Below are 23,435 nucleotides of genomic sequence, written 5' to 3'. Positions count from 1 at the left end.
GAGCCATATTTCCCACACATGTTTAATAATAATACACCCGCCCCCTCTTATTTTATGGAGGGACCCGCCCCCTTTCTGACCCACGCCAACTTCTATAGTGGAACACAGGACACACGTATGGTACGAGAGGTCAAGAGGACACATATGGACCGGACTTGAGTACATATGGAGACCGGGTGACGGGGGGCGCCCCCTAATGCCACACCAGAGACGTTGCTGGCACAGAGCAGGATGGGAAACAGACACGACAACATTTGCTTTTGTTTAGAAAGTGAGAGGGAGAAGCCTCGAGACCGTAGGAGAAGCGCTGAAGGAACCAGAACTGGGGCCGTCTGCGGGTTCCTGAGAACGAAGCTGCGACTTAGGATCCCACACCCCCTCCGCCTCTTAAAGGACTAGTCCCAGAGGTGCAGTCGCTCAGCCCGGACCAGCGTTCCAGGTTCCCAGGCTCGGTCTGCAACGTTCACACACATGCACAACACATCTCGCTGCCCCTTCACACGACCTGTTCCCCTGCGCAAGTGGCTTTGGCCAGAAACGTAATCAGAAGATCCAGCGGTTACAATATAATGGTTTATATAAACGGTGATAAATTAGACCAAGGCGTGGAGAGGACGGCCCGGAGAGCGGCAGCACCGACAGCCGACGGCATCGCAGAGGCGAAACATGAAGCCCCTGAGCGCCAGTGCAAAAGCAGTGTAGAGAGATACCTTAAGGGCCCCCTAACGCACCCTCTGCACCCCTTCACATTACAACACTGAGGGTTGTAGAGAACATTTTGAGCGCCACCCATGTGCAATGGCTGTGCTTGGTACTGCAGCTCAGCTCTGAATCATCGTATTCTGCAAATTTCCTTCATGGCCCAAATCCTCACAGATTGAAGACCTCTGCTTGCTGTCACTGAATGGAACCATTCTACCTGTCCAAACACAGGTGCAGATCTTGTTACAATGTATCGGATCTCTCTGTTGTAGGGGGCAGCGCTAATATGATCCGATCGATGAATATTCCCATTCACTGACAGCAAGCTGAGAATTGACAAGCCATACATTTAGGGGTCCCATGAAGCAAGCAAAACCTAAATAAATCACATTCAATCTAGATACGGTTTCGAGGTGGGGTACGCTTAGCGTATGACAACTGTATTTCGCGCAGGTTTACATAGGACTGCAGGTACGTATAGTGACCTCAGAATTTACATTCAGTGAATGACATAGAAACAGGAGACATTTCTAGACACTTAAGCGAGCATCAAAGGCTCAGAAGAGCGGAGCGCGCCAGGTGCAGCAGAGCAGAGTTTGCCACGCCGCTATCCCAGGGCTTGCACAGGACTGCAGAATAAACGAATGCACTGAAAACGCACAAACAGCTCCGCTCTAGAGACTAGACGCTACATCGGCACTGCTACATCCGCATACACCACCTCTAATGTACGTGTCCTCTGCAGGGAGGGTTAACCCTATCACATCCAGGACATCAATACCAGATTCCCATCCTCTTCCTATTGCACTACCTGCTTTGTAAGGTTTTCCTAGCGCACTTACATGGGAATGGCGGTGGTACGGAGCTGTCCATATTTGTACCCATAATAGGGAGAAAAATCTCAGAAACAGACAAATAAGACTAAAAATGGGCTGCGAGCGGGTGTGTCGCATCCACTGGGGATGGCCGATCCCAAAAAAAAAAAAAAAAAGGAACCCTGCTATTATTAAATCGCTGATCCATTAACCATCTGTTGGCTGCCACCCCTGAATAGAGGAATTTAACCTATGAGGCGCCACCGTCGATGAAACGGAGGATAAGTATGTAGACAGTAGGGCTCAATATAATTGTGAGTAGAAGTCGCATCGCCCTCGGAGCCACAACGAATCTCTATAAGGGAGTAACAGGGTGGCCTGGGGCCAAAATAGCTGTGTAGGATTATTCTAATGCCAGCACTAGGGTTGAGCGATCGGGAAAGATCGGATCGTGATCGGCGATCGGGCAAATTTCACGACTGCGATCGGGATCGGCTGGAAAATGATCGGAAATCAGATTTGGAAATCTCAAGATCGGCTCAACCTTACAGTATATATATAATATACAATTAGGGTTGAACGATCATGATCAGGAAAGATCGGATCCCGATTGGCGATCGAGCAAATTTCACGATTGCGATTGTGATCGGCTGGAAATCAGATTTTAAAATCGATCCTGAAATCTCAACCCCAGTCAGCACCCCCACGTTACCTATGATATTTGGGAGGGACAATGAACTATGGCGTTCCCCTTATTGATGCCAGGCAAATGGCTGACAGCAGAGAACAATAGACTGCACAAATGGAAGTGACGTGGGCCATAGGATGACGTCTTTGGACTTCCCGATCCTTTTGTCGAACAATGGTTGGCTTAGGATTTTCCAAGCAGAGAGAGGTCCATGTTGGTACCCTCAAGTTTTAGGGTCTTTAAAATGGAGGCCTAAGGGTCCATGTAATGGATGTAAACAGAGCTCGGGTAGGACATGGCGATTTTAGGAATCCCTTCTGTCACATGACCATAGATGTGTGCGGGTCAGGGGGTTGCAACACACTAAAAACGTTGTGATCTCAATATCCCCTTGGCGATAAGGCGACTCTAATCACGTACATTAGTAAAGGAGTAACATGGCGAGTGACAGGAGCCCCAATATGGCCGTCCCCATTATATTTAGGTAGGGGGCACCCCTGTGGGATACAGCCTTTCTACCTGGATGCCATGGTTACAGCTCTGAGGCTTTCATGGGCGATCATAGCCCGGCTTTCATTTTAAATACTAGGCCTCAAGTCGATTTCTATGGGCGACATAGACCATCTCCCTAAATCTCCAGGTACCTGTTTGGTCAGACTTCCTGCTCATTACCGAAATCCTGTCATTTTTGGCAATGGATAATAAGAAAGACAAAAAAAATGAAGTAAAACTATTGGAAGTGACTGGGCCAATGGCGGCCGGCGCTGCTCCAGACTCGCACTGATCCTACATACTAATGAATGAATGAGCTGTGATGTAACGCACATTCCTGACTGTCCCGTCAGCCGGAGATTCCCTAACCTCACCATGAGTCACCTACGCTGTTAACCCTGGCCGCCACCAGCTCAAGGGCCTAAGACAGGCTCTTAAAGGGACACCGCGCTAAATATCCATAACTAGTGTAGATGGTAGAGCATGCAGTGGCGGTAATAGCACATCTGACGGGGCCCAAAGGCAGATGGAGGGTCCATTAGCAAAGGTCACAATTGCGCCAATCATGGTGAAAGATTTTGCACCTCAGGACATAGCACGAAAAGGGTCGTGTTTGTTTGATCCCCTTAGATGGCTGTATACGATACGGTGAAATACAGGCGGCCATATTTCCAGGGCCTTATAGGATGTTTAGGAGTAGTAGTAGGACAGTAGTAATGGTAGGGAGGCAGGGACCCTAGCGTCATAAACAGGGGAGAACCTAGTCTTTGTGCCACCTGAGGCGGACGTCAGAAAACCCCCCCTTCCCCCGCGGAGGGGGCGGAGCCGTGAAGAGGGGGCGGAGCGGGCACCATTAGCAGGCAGAGAGCAGGCAGGGAGAGGACCTGCTCTCTACTAAGCGTGAGGGGCGGCCGCTGGAGCAGCGCTGCATCCACAGGGCCGCCCCAATCCCTCGCTCGGTGACGGTGACGCTAAGCCAGTCCAGGACCAAAAAAAATAAATAAAAAAATCCCCCCCAAACTCCCCCTTGACTTCAACGGGAGCCGTTCACTTCTTTTTTCCGCCCTTTCTTTCCACGGATTCCACGGCGGACTCTGCTGCAGCGCAACACTCCCTCCCAGCTAGGCCCTTTCATTTGGGCCTAATCCGGAGCGGACTGCTGCGACTGGATGCCGGTGCACTGAAAAATACACTGGCACTGTTTTGCAAACTCTGCATCCAAATCCAAATGAACACCGCCTTATGGTCACCACGTAGCCCTTGTCTGCTGACAGCTGCAGGCCAGGAGGTTGGTGACCACTATGGTATTGGGGTCCATGTGACAGTGAGATGCTTGGGGGGGGGGGGTGTGCTGGTATGATCAAATGGCAATAATATCCACGTAGGCAGAATAGATGTTCTACTGTTCCCTGTTATCAGCCAAATCCCAGCTCTCATGTTCACTATTCATAAGGCTTGCAAGGAATTAGAAATGCAACCCCGCCATTGTCCACATATCGATATCCATCGAAGCTGCAATACCAGTCGCGACCTGCAAATCCATGTGGCGCCGTTTTTGGAAGAATGCAACAATGTTTATTTGCAATTCCTGTAACAGGCAGCAGCTCGTCTTCCATCACCGATTATAGGCGCAGTGTCCCTTTAAGAAGGGAGGGGAGGAGAGGAAGAAAGGGCAGGGGCACATTTGATTGCATGTGTTCCACAACAAATATTACAATCAAAGAATAAATAAATGAAAAAAAAGCGCAATCCATTAGGCGTAATAAACGGCGCGGCGCGCTCATCACTACAGATAACACTTTTTTGCAATGCTATTTAATCATTTAAAGGGCTGTTTGAGCCGGGAATTGCGAGCTTAAATCAGTTGGTAACACTCTCTGCTTCACAAATCCATCTCCCCGAGGGGCTGACGGATAATTTTTGCCCTTCACGGTTAATGTGAACAAGGCTGTAGAGTCAAAAAAAAGAAAGCGACGGGTCAGGAAGGCACCAAGAAGCAGAAGCTGGCAGCGCCAGGCCGCAAGTTGGCTCGGTGAAAACGTGGCATAGAAACTCGATGCTTGGAGCGGCCGCACTGTGTGCTGAACAAGGAGTATTAGTCAGAAGACGGCTGGCAAGGCGCGGGCTGAGGATCGGTGAAAGGAAGTTTCTGTAATACAGCAGCGCACCTTCACGTCAACGGTCCATGATGGATAGACGGGGGGGCCGTAGGCTTGTATGGCGCCGGCATCCTCTGTGGTGGTGTACAATGATGACAAACCCAATGACAACTGGGCAAGTCGATCCGTATAAGGGGTTTTCTCAGACTAAAACATTGATGGCCTATAGGTCATCAATATCTGATAGGGTGCGCTGATACCCGACACCCCCTCTGATCAGCTATTTCTGCAGCATTTATACAAGCTTACCAAGAACAGCGCCATACATTGCATAGTGGTCATGCTTAGTATTGCAGCTCATGCACATTCCGGTTTTGGGGGGGGGGGGGGGGGTTCCACTTGATTTTGTCCAAAAAAGTGCTTGTGCTGTGATCCGAGACAAGAACAACATGGTTAGTGCCAAGCGGAGGCACAACAAGCCTATTGATTCCTGTTGTCCTTGCCACATATCTCTAGCAATGTGTGAACGTTCATGGTCATATTGTGCTACATTTTGGTGCATTAAGACCAGGGGCACAATCAGGGTGCAATGTATTCTGGGATGTTGATGTTACCAAGTCGTAACCAGAAATTGACCTATATAGAATTTTAGAGACACTTTCCAATTCTGTAAGGAATTTCTTTGCAGCAGTCAACTCCTTTACATCACAGACCGTATTACAATAGAAGATAACACCTCTATAGATAACCCATCATTACATCACTACTGATAATAGATGATGTCACAGCTTATCTCCTCCCCCTCCATGCACGCTCCATAGACCTCATTGCGCCAGCTCTACTCTATTACTACCTATGGCCATGACTATGCCGTAAAGCAGATCACTAAATGCTGTTAAAGCAGAGCAGAAGCTCAGGCAAGATGGCCGCCCCATAATTATGTATAGAAAATAGAATTTTTTTAAAAAATCTACAATTAGAAGTAAAAAAATTTTTATAGATTTTATATATTTATTTACATTCATATGTTGCAACTACAAAAAGTGATCATTGTAAATATAAAAAAAACTTCCCCTCCTCCCAAAAAAACCTAAAAAAAAGTTGGTTTTTATCAATTGTTTTTAAATTCTAGAAATCGATACTCAAATTAGATCGTATTATTATCTTATTTTCCATCTCCGTCAGAGATTAGGTCGCCACTGAAGAGCGCTCAACTTTCTCCCAAAAACCACAATCTGGTTTTTCTTCATTTTTGCTTCAAACTTCATTCCTTTGTTCCTCAAGCAAGAAACCAAAAACAAAAATCAAAGCGTCCCCTACAATAAATCACAATGAGATCTTCCTTCACCATTGAGATAACACAATAAACATCTGATCACGCGATCGGCTTCCCGGCACCTGCACATAATGGTGGCCGACATTCCTCAGACACGCACAACTACATGGCCGATCCATAGGGGGCAGCGTCACGGTATTTCATAAGAATCTTCTACATATCACAATAGTTTTTGGTTTTATTTCCCCAGATGGCCTGCTCGTACAGCTTTTACTCACTAGATGGCGACAAAGAGTAGAAGTGACGGCTCCTCCCACTACTCAAAGACTATGAAATCTGTCCTGAGGCGTGATGGGAGCGACATTCAGATCAGGAAAGAAATATTTTGTAAAAAAATATTTTAATCAGATGTTTCGCCGTTGGACATATTAACATTTGCCGGACCATTCTTCTGAATATCACTAGCGTCTAGACTCGCCCTTTAAGTAACCCTCCTAGACATCTGTAAAGGTTCAAGGCTAGGACAAATCCAGACAAAAGCCCATGGTAACCGGTTTTGTAGCAAAAATTAGATTACATGAGGGGCCTGAACAGGAAAGCTGCATACACTCATTTATTCATGAGGCCTAAGGCACCTCTAGCCAAGTATTCGTTTAGCTCTGATGATGCGGTATATTCTTACCCAGTATCATGTAACGTACATGCATAGTCATACATGTACTGGACAAGCGGTGATCTCAGGGCCCACGTGTTACGTTACAAGGGCTTTCGTTACAAGCCGGGCTTTGTGTTGCGTTTCATTCGCTACTTTCTTTAATTAAAGTGGATGAGCCATCGCTTGTGAGGTGGGGGTCCAGACTGACAGAGCCGCAAGCCGGAGGTCAACAAAAACAGTCCAGTCCCTCACAAGATGGAGGAACCCTTCTTATAGAATATTCTAGGTCGGGTTATAGGGGCTATAAAGTGAGACCTTCCATTCTAAAATTCTCCACCACTGTCCTGGCATCAACGTAACAGCTAAGGCTAGATTCACATAACCGTGTCCATTTCTGGGCCATCAAAAACGGACAAATCGTTCCATTGCCATTTCCACGTCACTAAGTCTAAGGGCACCAGAGGATTAGCAGAAGATTTCCTCATGGGGTGTTGCGAACCTGCCCAATAAATAGTGTCAGGTAGCTCCTTGCCTTTACCCTTTCCATGTCCTGTTTTTGGGAACATGGGCCACAAGTTTTCAAAAAGAAATCAAGATTTTCCTTGGAAATGAGGTTGGTTTTCCAAAAATATTCCCCGAACAAAGTAACAGAAGAGAACAGAAGAGTTTTTGTATCTTTTTAAATTACATGAAGACCATTAGACATAGAGAACCTCATCCAAAAAAAAAAAAAAATCAGCATGGGTGTTCATGACAGGTATTAGAAATTTTTGAAGGTGTGAAATTTTAGGGTCAACCTATCAAAAAGTAAAGCCTTTACACCTTCCATAGACGCATCTCATGATGGCAGCCACGTCATGTTCTTTGACCAAAAGCTTTCAAAAATAAGTCAAGATCTTCCTCAGGCTCTTCTACCAAGACCCTGAACAAGCCAAACTGAACAGTTCACCCAGAGTATGGGAGTTGTTGTCAAGACTCTTAGAACAAGACCATTTGATTTATAGAAGAGAGCCATGACCAAAAAAAAATCTATTGGTGTCAGGAACTTTGGACGTAAAATTTTGCACCTTGGAAAGGATTAACTTGTCAAAAATAGGGATAACCTGTCAAAATAAGCAGTCAGGAATCTCCCCTGTCTGTAGAAGTCTCATAAAATTTCACAAAGTTCGAGGAAATTGGCCAAAAGCTTTCGAGAATAAGTTGTATCTCCTTGGAAGTGAGCCTGGACTACCAAGGAATATGCCCTAAACCAAGTTTTGCTGAAAGCCTACAAGCCAAGCCGAGAAGTTCATGGAGAGTACAGGAATTTTTGGGTCTTTTTAAGTAGAGATGAGACACCAAAGAAATCCAACATTGGTCTCTTGAGCTGTAACCGGTCAAAAACAACTCCATCCATGGTCATCAGAAAGCAGCGAAGACATGGCCATGACTTGTACGTTCCTTCTAATACAGAATGAACGATGATGAACCCAAAAAGAAAAGTTTGCAAACGTACGAGAAGGTTGGAAACATTTCAGCCTCACATAGTAAAGAACATATCTTGGAAGGAGCAAGTCTCCCCCTGACCCCTTCCTTCTCCACCGCCTTCTCTCCTCTGTCCCTCTAAATCTCCTTCCTATCAGCACCAAGTCTCCTCCAATCCGTTCTACCTCAGTCATAAATCAATTTGTCCAATAAAACAGCCTGACATGCTGAAATATCGGCTAAACAGCCACTCAATCTGTTTATGCAAATGGAATAAATCTATCTGTCCGCTCTAAATATTGATTATATTCCTTAATTTATGGCAAAATAAATACAAGGATTGCATGCAAAGTTGGGGAAAGAAAGAGGGGGGGGGGGGAGAAGATACATGCGATGGGAGGAATTCTAGACACATGCGATGACAGATGTATTACAGTGATACTCTATGACAAGTGCCATAAAATGTGGTCACTAGAACCGTGTAACATCGATAGAGATGTGTGTGGGTGGCCCTGATAATATCCTGGGGCTAGAGAGTGACCTGGATCCCATAACGTGGTCTACAGGCTTCGCAGTGTCTTGGCCACCTGCTGTTACATTGTATACGAGCCACGTTCCTTGCAGGTAATGCCCCGTGATGTCATAGCTAAGTCAACAGGGAATTGGTTTCTCAACGATGGGACCATTGGTGGAGCCCAGAACTAAGGTTCTTCCATGAATGAGACTTGGGACCACAAAAAAATTCTACAAGATTGTTGTTGTAGAATCATAGAATAAGAAGGAATTCTCCGAACATCTCTTAGGTCCTATGAATTGCCAATCCTAACGATAAAGACATCATCAAGTCTCTATGGACCACCAACTTTAAGCCAAGATTATTTAGGGCAGGATATTTTTTTATGGGAAAACCTAAAAACAATGACTCTTCTTGAAAGTCGGCCTTGTCAAACAATCACGGACAAAGAAGAGTGTGCAAGTGAACCAAAAAATGCTGAGCCAAAAAAAGTGACCAAAATAACAGAAGACTCGTGTCCTTGTGGTCTTCTAACAATAGATAAAGGTTACCCACTGATAATGTTGACGTTGGGAAGCGCAGATGAAGAAGTCTGCAGAAGGGCACTAGGTTCAACGTTATTCTTAACGCAACATCGTCGAGTGTCATATAGGTCCAGGACACAGACAAGAAGAGTGAACAGACCCAGAGAAATCCACCTCAAAGCCACAAAAATATCCTAAAATTATCTTTTTGGGCCTGTTGACCTATTGGAAGTAGTCTGATGGACAATATCTAGGAGCACATCAAAATGGATCTTATGTCCATGGTAAGATAGATTCACTCCATGTTGAGAAGAAAAATTCTCAAATGTTGGGACCACTTTAATAAGGTGTCATAGCCGTATACAAAAATAAAATTAAAAAATTGCAAAGGTCGATAATAATCATTTCCTCCCCCCAAGGGGGTCATCCCTGTAAAGGAGCTACTCCTATAAACGGAGGGGCTCTAAATGTGGGGTCCATCTAAGAACCTCCCAAAAACTGGGACTCCCCGATGGCAGAATTTTTGGATTACACATAAAACCCAAAAACATTTAGATTTAATTTTAAGATTATTTTTGGATGCCCATTGGCATTCATCTCAAAATTTATTGAATTCTCCATGTCAGACTCCGTTCTCTTGCAACGAGGCATTTGATAATTATTTCAGCCCCCCTGCTAGGGGGGAAGACTGTGCAGTCCGCAGGTAGATCCACACAGATCATGTCAGGTAAATTATTGAGAACGTCCATAATAAGAAATCACCACAGGCTTTAAAAAGGGTGTGTGATATTCCTGGCTACACTGCGTGGAACGGTGCCAGAATTCAAGCCACTTATATCTCACAGCAACACTTTCAGATTGAATTAATTAACTGCTCATTCACAGAATTACTTCTTTTATGTAACCCTTTCCTTCCCTGGGAGTTGTTTTGAAAATACAAGGGAGAAGAAAAAAAAAAAAAATTCAAAAAATTTCACAAAGCAAAAAATTTTAATTTTCAAAAACATTCAAAAATAATACCCCAGTATTCCAATAAAAAATAAAAAAAAATCTAGACACTTCTATACCCAAGTCTATGTCCTAAACAATGGAAGCCAGACATGGGTTTGGCGGCTTTCTCTCGGAGACACACAGGACATTGTTGTCACCACTCTCCCAACTGGTAATACTCAGTGTTGGTGATTTTCATGGCACAGTTTAATCCATGCGCTAATTGTAATCCCATTATAGCACAGAGAAATTCATTAGAATTCACAGCTCATCAAGCCGGCAGCAATAACAGTTACTGTGTTATTCTAAAACTGACTACCATGTGAAAAGCAAGCGGTAAACAAAAAAAAAAAAAGTAGGTTAAACCTGGCCTACAGCAGGAATCGCTCCATAAAACGGGGAAAAAAAATTCAAAAACCCTTAAAAAAAATAAATAATAATAAATTTGTAATTTCCAAAAAATTTAAATCCAAAAATATCCCAAAACAGACGGCTCTATAGACATCAACGCCAACCTGTAATCATCCCAATGTTTATTTTATATATATACACGCTCACGAGAGGTTGACAGAGGGCGTCTCGGGCCTAGCGAGCCGAAAAAGCGAACGGGAGGATATTTTTGGGTGGGAAAAGTAGTTCTTAGAAAGAAAAGTATAGACTTCGATTTAAAATTAGTTTTAACCCCCGAGTATCTTTTTTGTCAAAAATGGCAAATGAAAGGGGGGGGGAAAAAGGGACAAAGGTCAAATAGAAATTTAAAAAAAAAAAAAAAAAATAGAATTTTTTGAAAAATTTATTTTTTACGGTCACTGTTTTTGATAGACTATTTAACCCGTAATGGGAAGGGAAAAAAAAAAATCCCAATCACCATGCTGACTGTATCCTCCGCTATGTCAATCAGTAGGATAGGAGTTGTATTAAGAGATAATTTGTTGCCTATGGCCTGTATACGGTCTTCAGAATTGTACAACGTCCCTGCTGACTCCCATTCATATTACTTTCTTATTAATATTTGTATATAGCCCACAGTTACAGACAAATCCATAACTTAATATTTGTAAAAAAAAAAAAAAAATTCTGCTACTCAGACCTTAATATTTACTGAGATATGAAGACATAGTTAAAGGGGATCTCCGGTTAAAATAACCAGGTATCAGATGTATCTTATGATATATTCCTGTCCCTGAGCGCTGGAGATCATGGCATGAAGGGTTACGTATAGTCTATAGATATTGGAGATGTATCACAACATAGGGAAACCCTTTTTGGGCATTTTCCTAATTTCCCTCTCCCATTTGGCATGGGGCTGTGGCCCAAAAACTACAGGAGTGGAGTTAATTTGTATAATCTAGAGAAGGGAGGTTTCTGTTGCAGCAAGCTGCCTCCCAGCCTGATATAGGACTAACAGATACAATGTATACCTTCAGAATGAGGGACAATGGGCCCTTAGGCACCAGGCCAGATTACTCATATCCATGGTCAACCAAAGTTTTTGACAGGTTTTGGTGGTTCACAAGTCCTTACTGGACCCAATTTATTACATGGTCTATCTAAGCAGAACACCATCAGGACCCTCATACTAAACAAGATGGCTGTCTATGCAGGCAACATCCATTTTAGCCATGGGGGTCTTCCAAAATATAAAAGGCACAAGATGGTATACGAGGCTCTCGGGATAGCCATAAACTTTGGATTTCAGCCATCTGATCGAAGAGGACGTCCAGCTGTACGAATAATCCCACCGTCAACATTAACAACTAACTCCAAGCCAATTGCTGGTATATTAGGCCAACAGCCAACCAAAAATATCCAATATGGCCAATTTACAATGGGTAAGGTAAAAGTTTGCCACCAGCCAGTCACGAATGTCTGTTCATGGCATCTACATGGCAGATTGATGGCTATTTGTTGGACAAGTTGGCCAATGAAGATCTAATACATAAGGCCACCTTTAGGCTAGGTCACCATTTTTTTAATTTTACGATGACTATTGAGATTTGAGACCTTGTACTAGATAAAGAATATAAGCTTCCTGCGACTTTGTTCCCATGACAAGCACACCGGTGAACGCAATGGTCTTCTCTACAAGCAATTGTATCAAATTCACACGATGGATAGTTGGAAGAAAGTCCAGGAAATGTTGAACATTTACCAATAAAAAAATTAATTGGAAGCCAGAAAAAATTTTTTTTAGACAAAGTCGTCAGAAGGCGCCAAAAGCAATTTAGAAAGATAATCAAAGCAAAGATGCTTCGGCAAGCCTACAAAAAGCAGATTTTGCTTTCGTTTGCTGATAATACCAAAGTCATTTGTAAGTTTTAAACATTTTTATAAATTGTTGATACAAGTGAAATTTTGTTTACATGACATGCGGTGAGCCAGGTTGTCAGGATAAATATACCATATGTAAAAGTCGGAAACCGTGTCAGCGCTCGTACAAGACTATGCAAGTAATAAGTGGCCGGGCAATCAGGGACAAGGACTGCCAACATCAAAAGATTGCAATTATTATTATCAAGTTCACCAGCACCATCCATCAACAGAACATGGACGGCGGTGACCCCGCCCCCGAGTAATCGGAAACGGGGAAAATCACAATGTTAGAGATAACTGCTCGGTGGTGTAGGTCAGAACTCTTGTGTATCTTATCAATGCAGCAGATGTTGATGGGCTTAGTGTTGTCCAGACATTAAGGGGCTGATCAATGCAAATTTTTGGAATTTACATGAGGTTATAGAAAATAAATGTAACTATCTCCTGGTTGGAGACCTATGAAACAGGTAGATATGTAGAGAGATAAACATACCAATCTCATCTCTAAAGCTGGCCATATACATCAGATTAGGTGATTGCACCCTGGACCCACTGGTTTCGGGTCTCAATTGCCCGATCCTTTTGTTCAAGGGGAAATAAGTTATCACCAATGGATTCTGGCAGCTACTTTCTCCCAATTCTCCATTTAGTAGACATGAGCTACTACTCTTCCCATTCACCCTTTCCCTGCCGGCCCTCTCTATATTTGCCCCGGTCCCCCTGGCCTTCTCCCCATTTGCCCCATCCCACTGGGTCTCATTCTATATCCAGCTCTTTCTCCTCTCTAGTACGCCATCGCTCTCTTAAGGTGGCCATCTTTGATAGTTGAACAAGCTAACACCTATTCCTCCCCTACTTTACCAAACACATGGATGCCACCAAGCTGTGGCAGAAGATTATCTGATGAGGGAACAAAGGATGGGATGTGTTGAAGGCCACCATGCCCGATCCTCGTGTCCCTGGACATCTGCCATCAAGGAAGAGTCCAGTCCTTAAAAATTTGGGTCAATCTTTCTAGCTTCCATTTTCTCAAAAATTTAGAACATTCCATAAACCTCTTAGGGATTTGGGTCTTGGTGTAGAGACGTCCCACTAGGATCTCCAATGAACACACATTATCATGGATAATACAACATGGAGGAACTTACCAGTGTGGGTTGCCATTGGGAGGGGTGAGGAGAAGTATTTGGTGGTCTGGAAGTGTCCTGGGTGCTGCACCGCACTGTGGCCTGCAGGTGGGTTCATTCGGCCTGCTCCGCGGTGACTCAAATGAGGAGGGGGGACAAACTCCCGGCCGTCCATCACGGGAGGGAGTGAAATATAGGGTGGCACTGTTCAGTGGGAAATCCCGGGATCGTTGCCGGGCTCCTCTTGAAGCTCCGGTATCATTCTCTATAGGAAAAACAAAAAGATAATATGAAGAGTTTTATAAACCACACCCTTGAAGTGACTCTATAAGCTATAGGACTTTGAGTGATTCCAAATCACAAAATAGGTAGAGGTGTGGACATAGATGTAGAGAGTGATTTGGATCCACCCAAGATCTCCCTGTCAACACTGAACCTGAAGAAGGAAACAAAAAAATTCTCAGTAGTGCAGCCTCAGGCTTCGGGCCTGTAACTTCAATGGATCATATCTTTGATTAGGAGCAAGATATCAAAAAACGGTTTCCACATTTTTATTGAACGTTAATGGACCTTTATGCATGTAGGTCAAACTTAATTTATTTATTTTTTAATTTTTTGAGCCCCATATAGACCCCAGCAAGTATATTATACACTGCATTGGAAATATTACATACTATAAGTATCAGTTGTAAGGATAGACATGAGTATGCATTATATACACCAAAAATTTCCCCGACCAGCACCGTCACCTCCCCAGCAAATTACAGTTTAAGGAATGAAGACCCCAAGACTGGCTCCGAGCTATTCCAGCGAGTAATGTGAACCATAAAACCGACTCTGTCACTAATGGGAATGTGCAGACATTGAATGCAAAGAACAAGTGCATGCCATTCTTACAGTCCCCAGCAGGATCGCGTCTTTGGGAGCCAAGAAATTTTAGAACAAAATAAATCACTTATTTTTAGGGTAGACCTCCTATAACATGTGCGGTAAACACTTTTATTCATCGGTGTCCACAGATAGGATTGTGATTTACAGGCTGTGCTAACTTATGTAACACGTCTGCTCTGTATAGCATCAAGGCGACACACCTCACACACCACCGGGAGGAATTTTGCCAAGTTTTTTTTTAAGATACAAAAAATTGCGATTTAAAAAAAAAAAAAAAAATTAAATTTTTTTTTAAAAAAAAATTCCCAGTAACCCCTTAATACCCCAATACCCACCCTACTAGTACCGCCGTATTCACGCCACTCACAAACAGTTAAATAAAGACATTACCATTCTCTGTAGTCAGTTTTTTTTTCTTGTTATTATAAGAAAATTTATGGCTTAAAATTTATTTTTGCATTAAATTTATACACGAGATGACACATTATGATTCTATTATATAAAAAAAAAACCTTTAAAATAGTTTAATGGCAAATATTAAGGCAACTGTCTAATGCAGTAATAGCGTAATTATCTTTATAGTAAAGTAGAAAACTATAAAAAATAAAAAAATTAAAAAAAAAAACCATCTTGGGTAAAAAAAACAGGTCTCAAAAAGATATATATATATATATATATATATATATATATAATCAGGAAAATTTCTCTAAAAATAATGGTATGACCTAAAAAAAAAATTAAAATTAAAATTAAAAAAAAAACTGAGAAATTAAAAAACAAAAACACCACACAGTTATATATATTTAAAAATTCAGGAAAATTTCTCTAAAAATACTGGTATGGCCAAAAAAAAAAAAAAAAAAAATTAAAAATACAAAAACATCACACAGTTAAATAGTCGATAGCAGGAAAAATTCAAAACGGTTTTGGAAAGAGAGACAAAAATGGAAAGTCACAGTGGGGAATTTTATCTATATTTAAGCTGAATCTTCCAATTAGAAGAGAGATACAAGAGGACGGTCACCTCTGACCCGTTCATGATACGGACTGCAATTATTAGTTTAGACGTAATCCACATTAACTATACTAATTATTGCAATAATTACAGGAGCATGGATATGTGAAGGGGCCGGTGGGTGTTGCATGCAGCTGGAAACTGAGATCTTGTATGAATGTTGAACGTTAACGCTGTGGGTGCTGGAAAGAGGGGTCTAGAACACAAAAAGTTGCTTTTATATCAAAGGGCAACTGCTAAATGGACCCTTCTCCATTGGAGCTAGCCATATGGCCTTAGACTAGGTAGAATTTTTGCCATCCGTCAATATCATTCCCCGGATAGAAGTAGAGCAGTCCTTGAATTGTACGATTGTTCAATAGGGTCCATTTCGGAAAATGTTTATGCCTTTTCCAGATTTGTTGACTGCCTGGTTCCTGGACAACCAAGAAATCCTTCCAATGACTCCATAAAATCAGAAGTTGACCATTTTGGAAAAATCATGGATCTCCAGGGTTGCCCACCTCGGAGAATCCAACCATACAAACAACCGGATACTTGGCCTAGAGCAGCAACTCCCAACAAGACTGCATTGGGAACCCACCTGGAGGCCATGACACTCTGGTTGGGAAGATGACCACATATCTTCATGCAACGGTATCTGCAATCTTAGATAAAAAAAAATTGGGGATGGGTTTTCCAAGGAAATTTTCTTGGGGTGCCCAATATCTGAACAGTTTGGTCTAGAGAGTCACCAATTCAGTCTAGCGTATAGAGAACAACGATCAGGACAACAGATGTCACCGCTAAGGTGACTGGAGAAAATTTTTTTGACCTCTGCAACTTTTTAAATTATTTCTTTTTGAAAAAATGTTTAACTTTTTATTTTCTACTACTCTAAATATGGTAATGTGCATGGGAACATCCCTTTAAAGGGAAAAATTGGTCAAACCCATTGACTTTTGGACTATAGGGCCTCTCGAATCTTCCCAGACAAATAAAGTGACGAATAATATGGGCCCTTTTAGAGGTGGAATGAGAATATGAAAAACATTGATGTAAAATGGAGATTCCTATCCAAAGGACTATGGAAGTGATGGTCGGACCGGGATAGATCTTCTCACGTTTATGGTGAAGACCAAGATAGGTCAGGGCTCTTGACTGTAAGAAGCTTAACATATTGGGAGCCATAAAGAAGATCTAGAGGATTTTTTTTATTTATTTATTTTTTAATTCCAGAGGACCTGTCATGTCCGTATATTACATTGGCATGGCCAGCATGTGACAACATTTTTTCCCTTTTTCTGCAGCTTCCCCCATAGACAACAGCTGATCACAGGGGTTTCTGAAGTCCGACCTAAGGTGATCGGCCGATTGTGGGTCTGGTGGCAGCCTAAAGACGTAACACCGGCAAGCTCCAAATTTTACATAATGTTGGTTAACCAAAAAAGGAGTATTGAGAGCGCCATTTGGAACCCCAACCGATGATCAAGACACCATTAAAAAATTCCTTCATAAAATCGGAAACAAAAAGTTAGAAAAAAAAGTTTCTTTTGGCTGCTCACCTTTGTCCCCTGTGACAAGGTACGATGAGTGAGCGCTGCTCCTTTTTTTCCCCTTAGGGTCCATTCACACGGAGTAATTTGGCGCTGATTCTGGCACGGAATTCACATCAGAATCAGCGCTGAGAAAAAAAAAAAACTCCCATTGACTTCAATGGGTTCCGTTTTCCGCACAGAACCCATTGAACTCAATGGGAATCTTTTTTTTCAGCGCTGATTCTGACGCGGATTCCGCGCCAGAATCAGCGCCAAATTACTCCATGTGCATGGAGCCTTAAGATTATAATAATGAAGGTGTGTGTGGGGGGGGGGGGGTATTTCACTGCAGGAGCAAATATTTGTCCTAGGCCACACTCACATACAGCCAGGGGTGAACCTAGTTTTTATGCCTCCTGAGGCGGACGACAGAAAGCGGAGGAGCGAAGGGGGCGGGGCGGAGCAGACGGGGCGGCATTAGCAGGCAGAGAGCAGGCAGGGAGAAGACCTACTCTCTGCCCGAGCATCAGGGGAGGCCAGTGGAGCAGCACTGTGTCCACAGGCCCTCTCCAATCCACCGCTTGCTTCCCGTGCCGGGCTGCCGAGACCGTGACGCTGGCTTAGCTCAGCAAAAAATGCCGCCCCCTGGGGGCCCAGCATAGCGCCGCCTGAAGCGGTCGCTTCAGGTCGCCTTATGGGAGGTGCTGCGCTGCATACAGCATTGAGCTGCTTTTGTTGCCTTGTGTTTCAAATTTACTTTAAAGTCTATAGTGAAAAACAGTAAACGCCATGTATTTTTGGTTTGGGCATTTTTGGTGGCAAGTCCAAAAACTAGGAAAAATTTTGTAAAAATAAAAAAAAATTCAAAAAGTTGCAATTTTAAAAAAAAAAAAGTCAAAAATTATTGTTAAAAAAAATTTACAGGCAAAAAAAAATTATGGAATTAATCTTTAGCCTCATCATATGCAAAATGTGGGACTTTAAAAAAAATTCTGTATCAAAAGAATAAAATTTTTCTAGATAATATAAAAAAAAATAAAAAAAGCAAACAAAAATAAATCCCTCCAAAGTTTTACAAGAGGAGGTTATCACAATGAACGCGCGGAGTCCTGGTATCCGCCACGGAAAACAGATACTTCTTAATAAATGTTGTGATATGAGATTGATCCCACCCTTGTTCCCCTGAGAGGGATCGGTAACAACAATCATAAATAAGACAAGCTTAGAATTTCTTATAAGAGAAAGTGTATACTCTGGCGGTATTGTGTAGGCGGCCTCAGTACACGGATATCACCATCTGTAGGGAATTCCGCCTCGAGGGATGGGTGACACCATATCGGTTCGGTTTCTTGTATTATAAACCCAGGATAACGGGGGCCGCACCCTATAAGGCGTACGATGATGACGTCACATTTCCATTTTGGATCATCCAATCCCAGTCATACCTTGAATTCTATTCACCCCTCCCCCCAATATCATATTTTCCTCGACTTCCTCCGACTAATCTTTAACGTCCACTCTAGTCAACCTCTCCCCAATCCAAAATGGCTGCTCCGAGGATAGATAACATTCAACTACACAGTAAACAGAGATAAGATAGACTAAAGGTTTGGTGTCCCTTTAAGCTTAGGCCTTGGCGGCCTTCCCAGGACTCTTTACCTAGCGGTGAGTAAATTATACATGGTGCTTACCCAGAGTATGCCCCACATAGATAAAGAGGTTTGTTTTATCTAGATGTACTTTTTGTATACCTTATCAGGAGCTGGCGGCCATTATACGCAGTCCATCAAGGTAAAATATCATCTATACACCCGAGAGGTCGAGATCCGAGTTAAAAGAGTCTCTTGCTTAGGATCCTAAACTAGTACCGGGTATAGAGAGCGACTCTTAGTCTGAGGACGCGACACGTACAGGAGCCTAAAGATTTCAGAGTGCATGTAATTCCTTATCTCTCCTGTGGGGGTGCTGTAGGGAAATTGAACACGTGACCAAATCTCTCCTAGCTTTCAAGGCACCTACACACAAAATAGAGACTGTACCTTTTTTTTTTTAATACATGTCTTTCTTTACTTGTACTGTTGGGGTGCTGCAGGAAAATTAAACACTTAGGGTGTATTCACACAGAGGAAAATGGCGCTGAATTTGCTGTGGAATCTGCGTCAGATTCAGCGCCATGTCCCTTAATGTGAATGCACCCTTACTCCCAAATTCCTCCTCACTTATAATGGCTAAAAAGTAGCGCCAAATGATTTCAGCGAGTAGGTGTAATTCCTTATGTGTCCTGTAGGGGTGCCACAGGAAAAATGGAGCACTTCCTGCCAAATTCTTCCTCACTTTCAAGGACTTAACACATACACATACTCCATTACGTAAGGCTGTAATAATAGATGTAATTCTTTACTTCTCCTGTGGGGGTGCTGCAGGGAACTTGAACACTTACGGGCAGATTCCTTCTCAAAATATAATGGATTTTTGGGTGTCCCTGTAAAGTGATAGCCCAAATTTATAATAGGGGGCCCATATAACGGAAAGGGGTTGAGAGCCCCTTTAAAGGATGTATACAAATTAACCATTTAGCAACCAATGTGTGGATTACCCTAAGAATAAATATTAGGCAATTTATGATACAGGAGGTCACTGGACAGCGCCACACTGTGGTCAATATATAAAATTCCATCAGGATCCATCATACTATTGTCAGCCATCTTGCCCTTGTCTGTATCTATATGTGATTTCGCCACACACAAAGTCTATTTCAACCAATCCGACTTGTAAAAACCACACGTCGGCCAATTAGATTGACGATCAATGAATCCAAAAACATCACTTTTGCAAAAATTTTGTCCCATCGGGTTCCTATATGGTTAACACAATCGTATTCCGCCAAGCTGTGTATACATTTTCCTATACATTGACTGCAACACAACGTCCACATCAATCGTCCACGTAGAATGGACAACTAGGACAGGTCGTGTCGTTCATTGATCATAATGAACGAATGTATCCCAGGAGGCCGCGGCGCGCTCGGGAAGACAATTTGTGGACACAGTAAGATGAGATTTTTGTAGCCACCCAAATTTTGTAAATTTAAAACACTAAAAAAAAAATTATTTTTTTTTTTAAAAAAGAGGGGAATTTAGCATACATGAGATGAAAGTAGAGGGATAGCACATGTGTATATTATCATGTAGACACTATATAAACATCTAGATGGATACACATAAATAAATTATAATAAAAAAAAAATGAAAAATCAGTTGCCAAGGGTAAACTTTTAGAAAAAAAAATAAAAATAAAAAAATAAAAAATAAAATTAAATACATATTGTATTGTTGATATAAAAAATTGTGTAAGGTGAACAGTTGCGCGGTGGTATATCGGGGTACCCTCAAATATTGGCCTGTTCATACAACTACATGTAATAAATTATACTATGTATATGTCATATCTATAGACGTCACATATAGAATACGTGGCCACATGTTCCATTCCCACGTTAAATCACTAATTTCACATCCTCACACGATGACACCAGAACAACAGTGAACATGGACACCATGACAGGCCAAACCAAGTGCTCCGATAATACCGAAGTGATGGGTGAATGGGAAATATTGTATACATTACATGGTGTTGTCCGCTTTCCAGGATCGCTCTTATTTATGTGCCATTTGTCTATTAGTGCCCACTTGTCAGGGAATACAGAACAATTACTGCCCTGTTACTGTGCAATATTTCAAGCAGGCTGTCCCCATAACCCGGGCCTGCACCTCGCCCCTCCATCCAGGCTGCCTGACTGTGGGACCGCTCCAAAATGCACTTCGGGGACACATCCAGCTGTTTCCAATACTCATTTTTATAATCTTACCACTTACATCATTGTGAGAGCAATGGGAAAATATACCCTGGATGTGCGGGGAGAGCCCGACCTTATAGAGGAGGAAACACTCCAATAGGCCGAAAATCAAGAAGTATGCAAATAGGGCCAAAAAAATTCATAGGTAACAAAAATTTACTTTGGACAATTTCAAACATTAACCTAACCTATTTACATAGTAGAGAATTTTTGGAATTTTTTTTTTAAATCCATTTAAATAACCTTAGGCCAAAATTTTTGGAGCCAAATTTAGGATTTTTGAAAATTATTTAGGATTATTATTATTTTTATTTTTTTTTATAGCGATTAAAACAGCTGTAGGATAAAATTATTGGGATAATATGAAGTCAATTTTTTTTTGGGGGGGGGGTTTATTTGTTAAAAAAAAAACATTAAACAACTAACTTATGCTAAAATATTTAGAGAATAGGAAGTAACTTTTTGAATTTTTTTTTAATCATTAAAAAAAAAAAAAAAAAACAACTAACTTGTGGTAAAATTTTTGGATAATAGGAAGTAACTTTTTGAATTTTTTTTTATTCATTAAAAAAAAACCAACTAATTTATGCTAAATTCTTTGGATAAGAGGCAGTAAATTTTTGGATTTTTTTTTATATATTAAAAAAAATAACTTACGGTATGTTAAAATATTTGGATAATAGGAAGTAACTTTTTGAATTTTTTTACGCATAAAAAAAAACAAAAAAAACCCCAAAAGGTAAAATATTTAGAGAATTGGAAGTCAGTGTTTGGATTTTTGTAGATCTTCCAAAAATTATTTTTTATTTTTTTTAAAGGCAAAACATTATGAACGTCATTTCTTCCCAATTTTGCTTTTTACGGTTTGTCCTTTTCACTTTACACAATTTGTGTGATTTGTCTCCGATGTTATATTATATTAGTCAAAACTGTTACATAAAAAAAAAAAAATCTACCGCTACATATGGTGAATAAAAATTATTTTAAAAATTGGGATTTTTTTAAAAAAAATTTCAACAGAATTGTTAAAAAAAACCTAATCATTATAAATATGGTAAAAAATTTATTCAAAAAATTGTGATTTTTTTTTTTTTTTTAAGAATCTTAATACAATGCACATTAATTAACACTCTCTACTAATAAAACAGACAACGTATCAGGACCAAGTACGGAAGATAAATATACATACATATATAAGCACAAAACTCATTATGCAAATGAGGCCTAATTATTCCGCCAGTAATTTTATGACCCCTTTTTATCAATTTTTTTGCTATTAAAAAATTTTTGAAAAAAAAAAAAAAAAGGGAATTGGGCCTCATTAACTAATATTCTTCCTATTCCGAGCTGACCGTCCCCCACCAAGCCAAGGCTTGGTATTAACCCATCGTATGCTGCAGCTGTCAACCTGGTCTATAGGGTCTAATACATCTATTGGCAGCTCTAACCCTGCAGTGCAGTCGTTTCGTGGCAGGGAAAGCGATTTTTTTTTTCTGACTTTTCAGACATCAGGGATAATACAAGGCTATGGATTAATGGAATCTGCTAAGACAAAGCTTTATACACAGCTGGATGGGGAAGCGATGCAGAGGGGAGATCGGCCATAGACTTGCATAGGCGTATTAGTGAATAGATCTGTGTGCTATCTGCTAGGGCCTTGCATAGATGATTAGACATAGTAGTAGTATATTATATATACCCTGGCGGCGCAGTATATCAGGTAGGACAAGGTATGGGGCCACCAGACAATAGACAGGACTTGTAGTAATTATTCATTGCTATCAGCCCATACTATAGTATAGGTCCAGCACCCCGGCCCTATAGAGAGGAGGACAGCTCTCAGTCCACACCTTCCTTAGGGACATACATTAATAACCCTGATTATTACCTGCTATATCACCAGGGTCCACCTAGATCAAGGGCGTAAAAAAAACCCCCAAGGGGTGGGGGGCTGGGGGTGTCTTTGTAATTGTGCAAGTTGATCTAAAGTGACACTTCCCTGTCAGTGAGAATGTAATCTCTGTAGGATCCTCAAACTGCATTGTATTAATATTTAATAGTGCACAGTGGAAATAAAGAGAGTGTGTGTCTGCCATAGACCTGGATTGTCAGTGCAAAATAACACATATCAGAGGCATCATACACAGGCGGAGCGGCCATGACATCATAATAATCACAGGATTAGGAGTCTTATTAATAAGTTATTATATAGATGGAGATCTAGACTGTGTATATAGCTGTAGAATCAGTCATTACAGGTATATACAGTAGGGTGTATATGTTGTCTTTGTGCTAGGATATATACTTAGAGTATAGGTGTGACTATAATGTTATACTATTATATGTACATAGACTATGCTGTGCGGACTGTATTAGGATAGGTCTATACAGTTTGATGTGTGTGTGGTGATGTTGGACTTGTCTAAACTTTAATATGCATATATAGTATATATTATATGTATTATATGTGAGTGGTTATTACAATAGGTTGGATTTA

At 41.5% G+C, this 23,435-nt stretch overlaps 1 protein-coding gene across 4 annotated transcripts in view; it reads right to left on the bottom strand.

Annotated features, from left to right (window-relative positions):
• Positions 1–23,435, bottom strand: part of BAHCC1 (BAH domain and coiled-coil containing 1) — a 107,224-nt gene that overhangs the window by 58,830 nt on the left and 24,959 nt on the right. For all 4 annotated transcript variants that reach the window (XM_075279330.1, XM_075279329.1, XM_075279331.1 and 1 more), the window contains exon 2: positions 13,681–13,924. In XM_075279330.1, the coding sequence (XP_075135431.1) occupies positions 13,681–13,834 (154 nt within the window). In that variant the 5' untranslated portion in view covers positions 13,835–13,924. The remainder of the gene's footprint in view (positions 1–13,680; positions 13,925–23,435) is intronic.

Source organism: Leptodactylus fuscus, chromosome 6 (genome assembly GCF_031893055.1).
Source record: "Leptodactylus fuscus isolate aLepFus1 chromosome 6, aLepFus1.hap2, whole genome shotgun sequence".
Taxonomy (NCBI): Eukaryota; Metazoa; Chordata; class Amphibia; order Anura; family Leptodactylidae; genus Leptodactylus; species Leptodactylus fuscus.
This window is presented reverse-complemented; position numbering and strand designations above follow the sequence as displayed.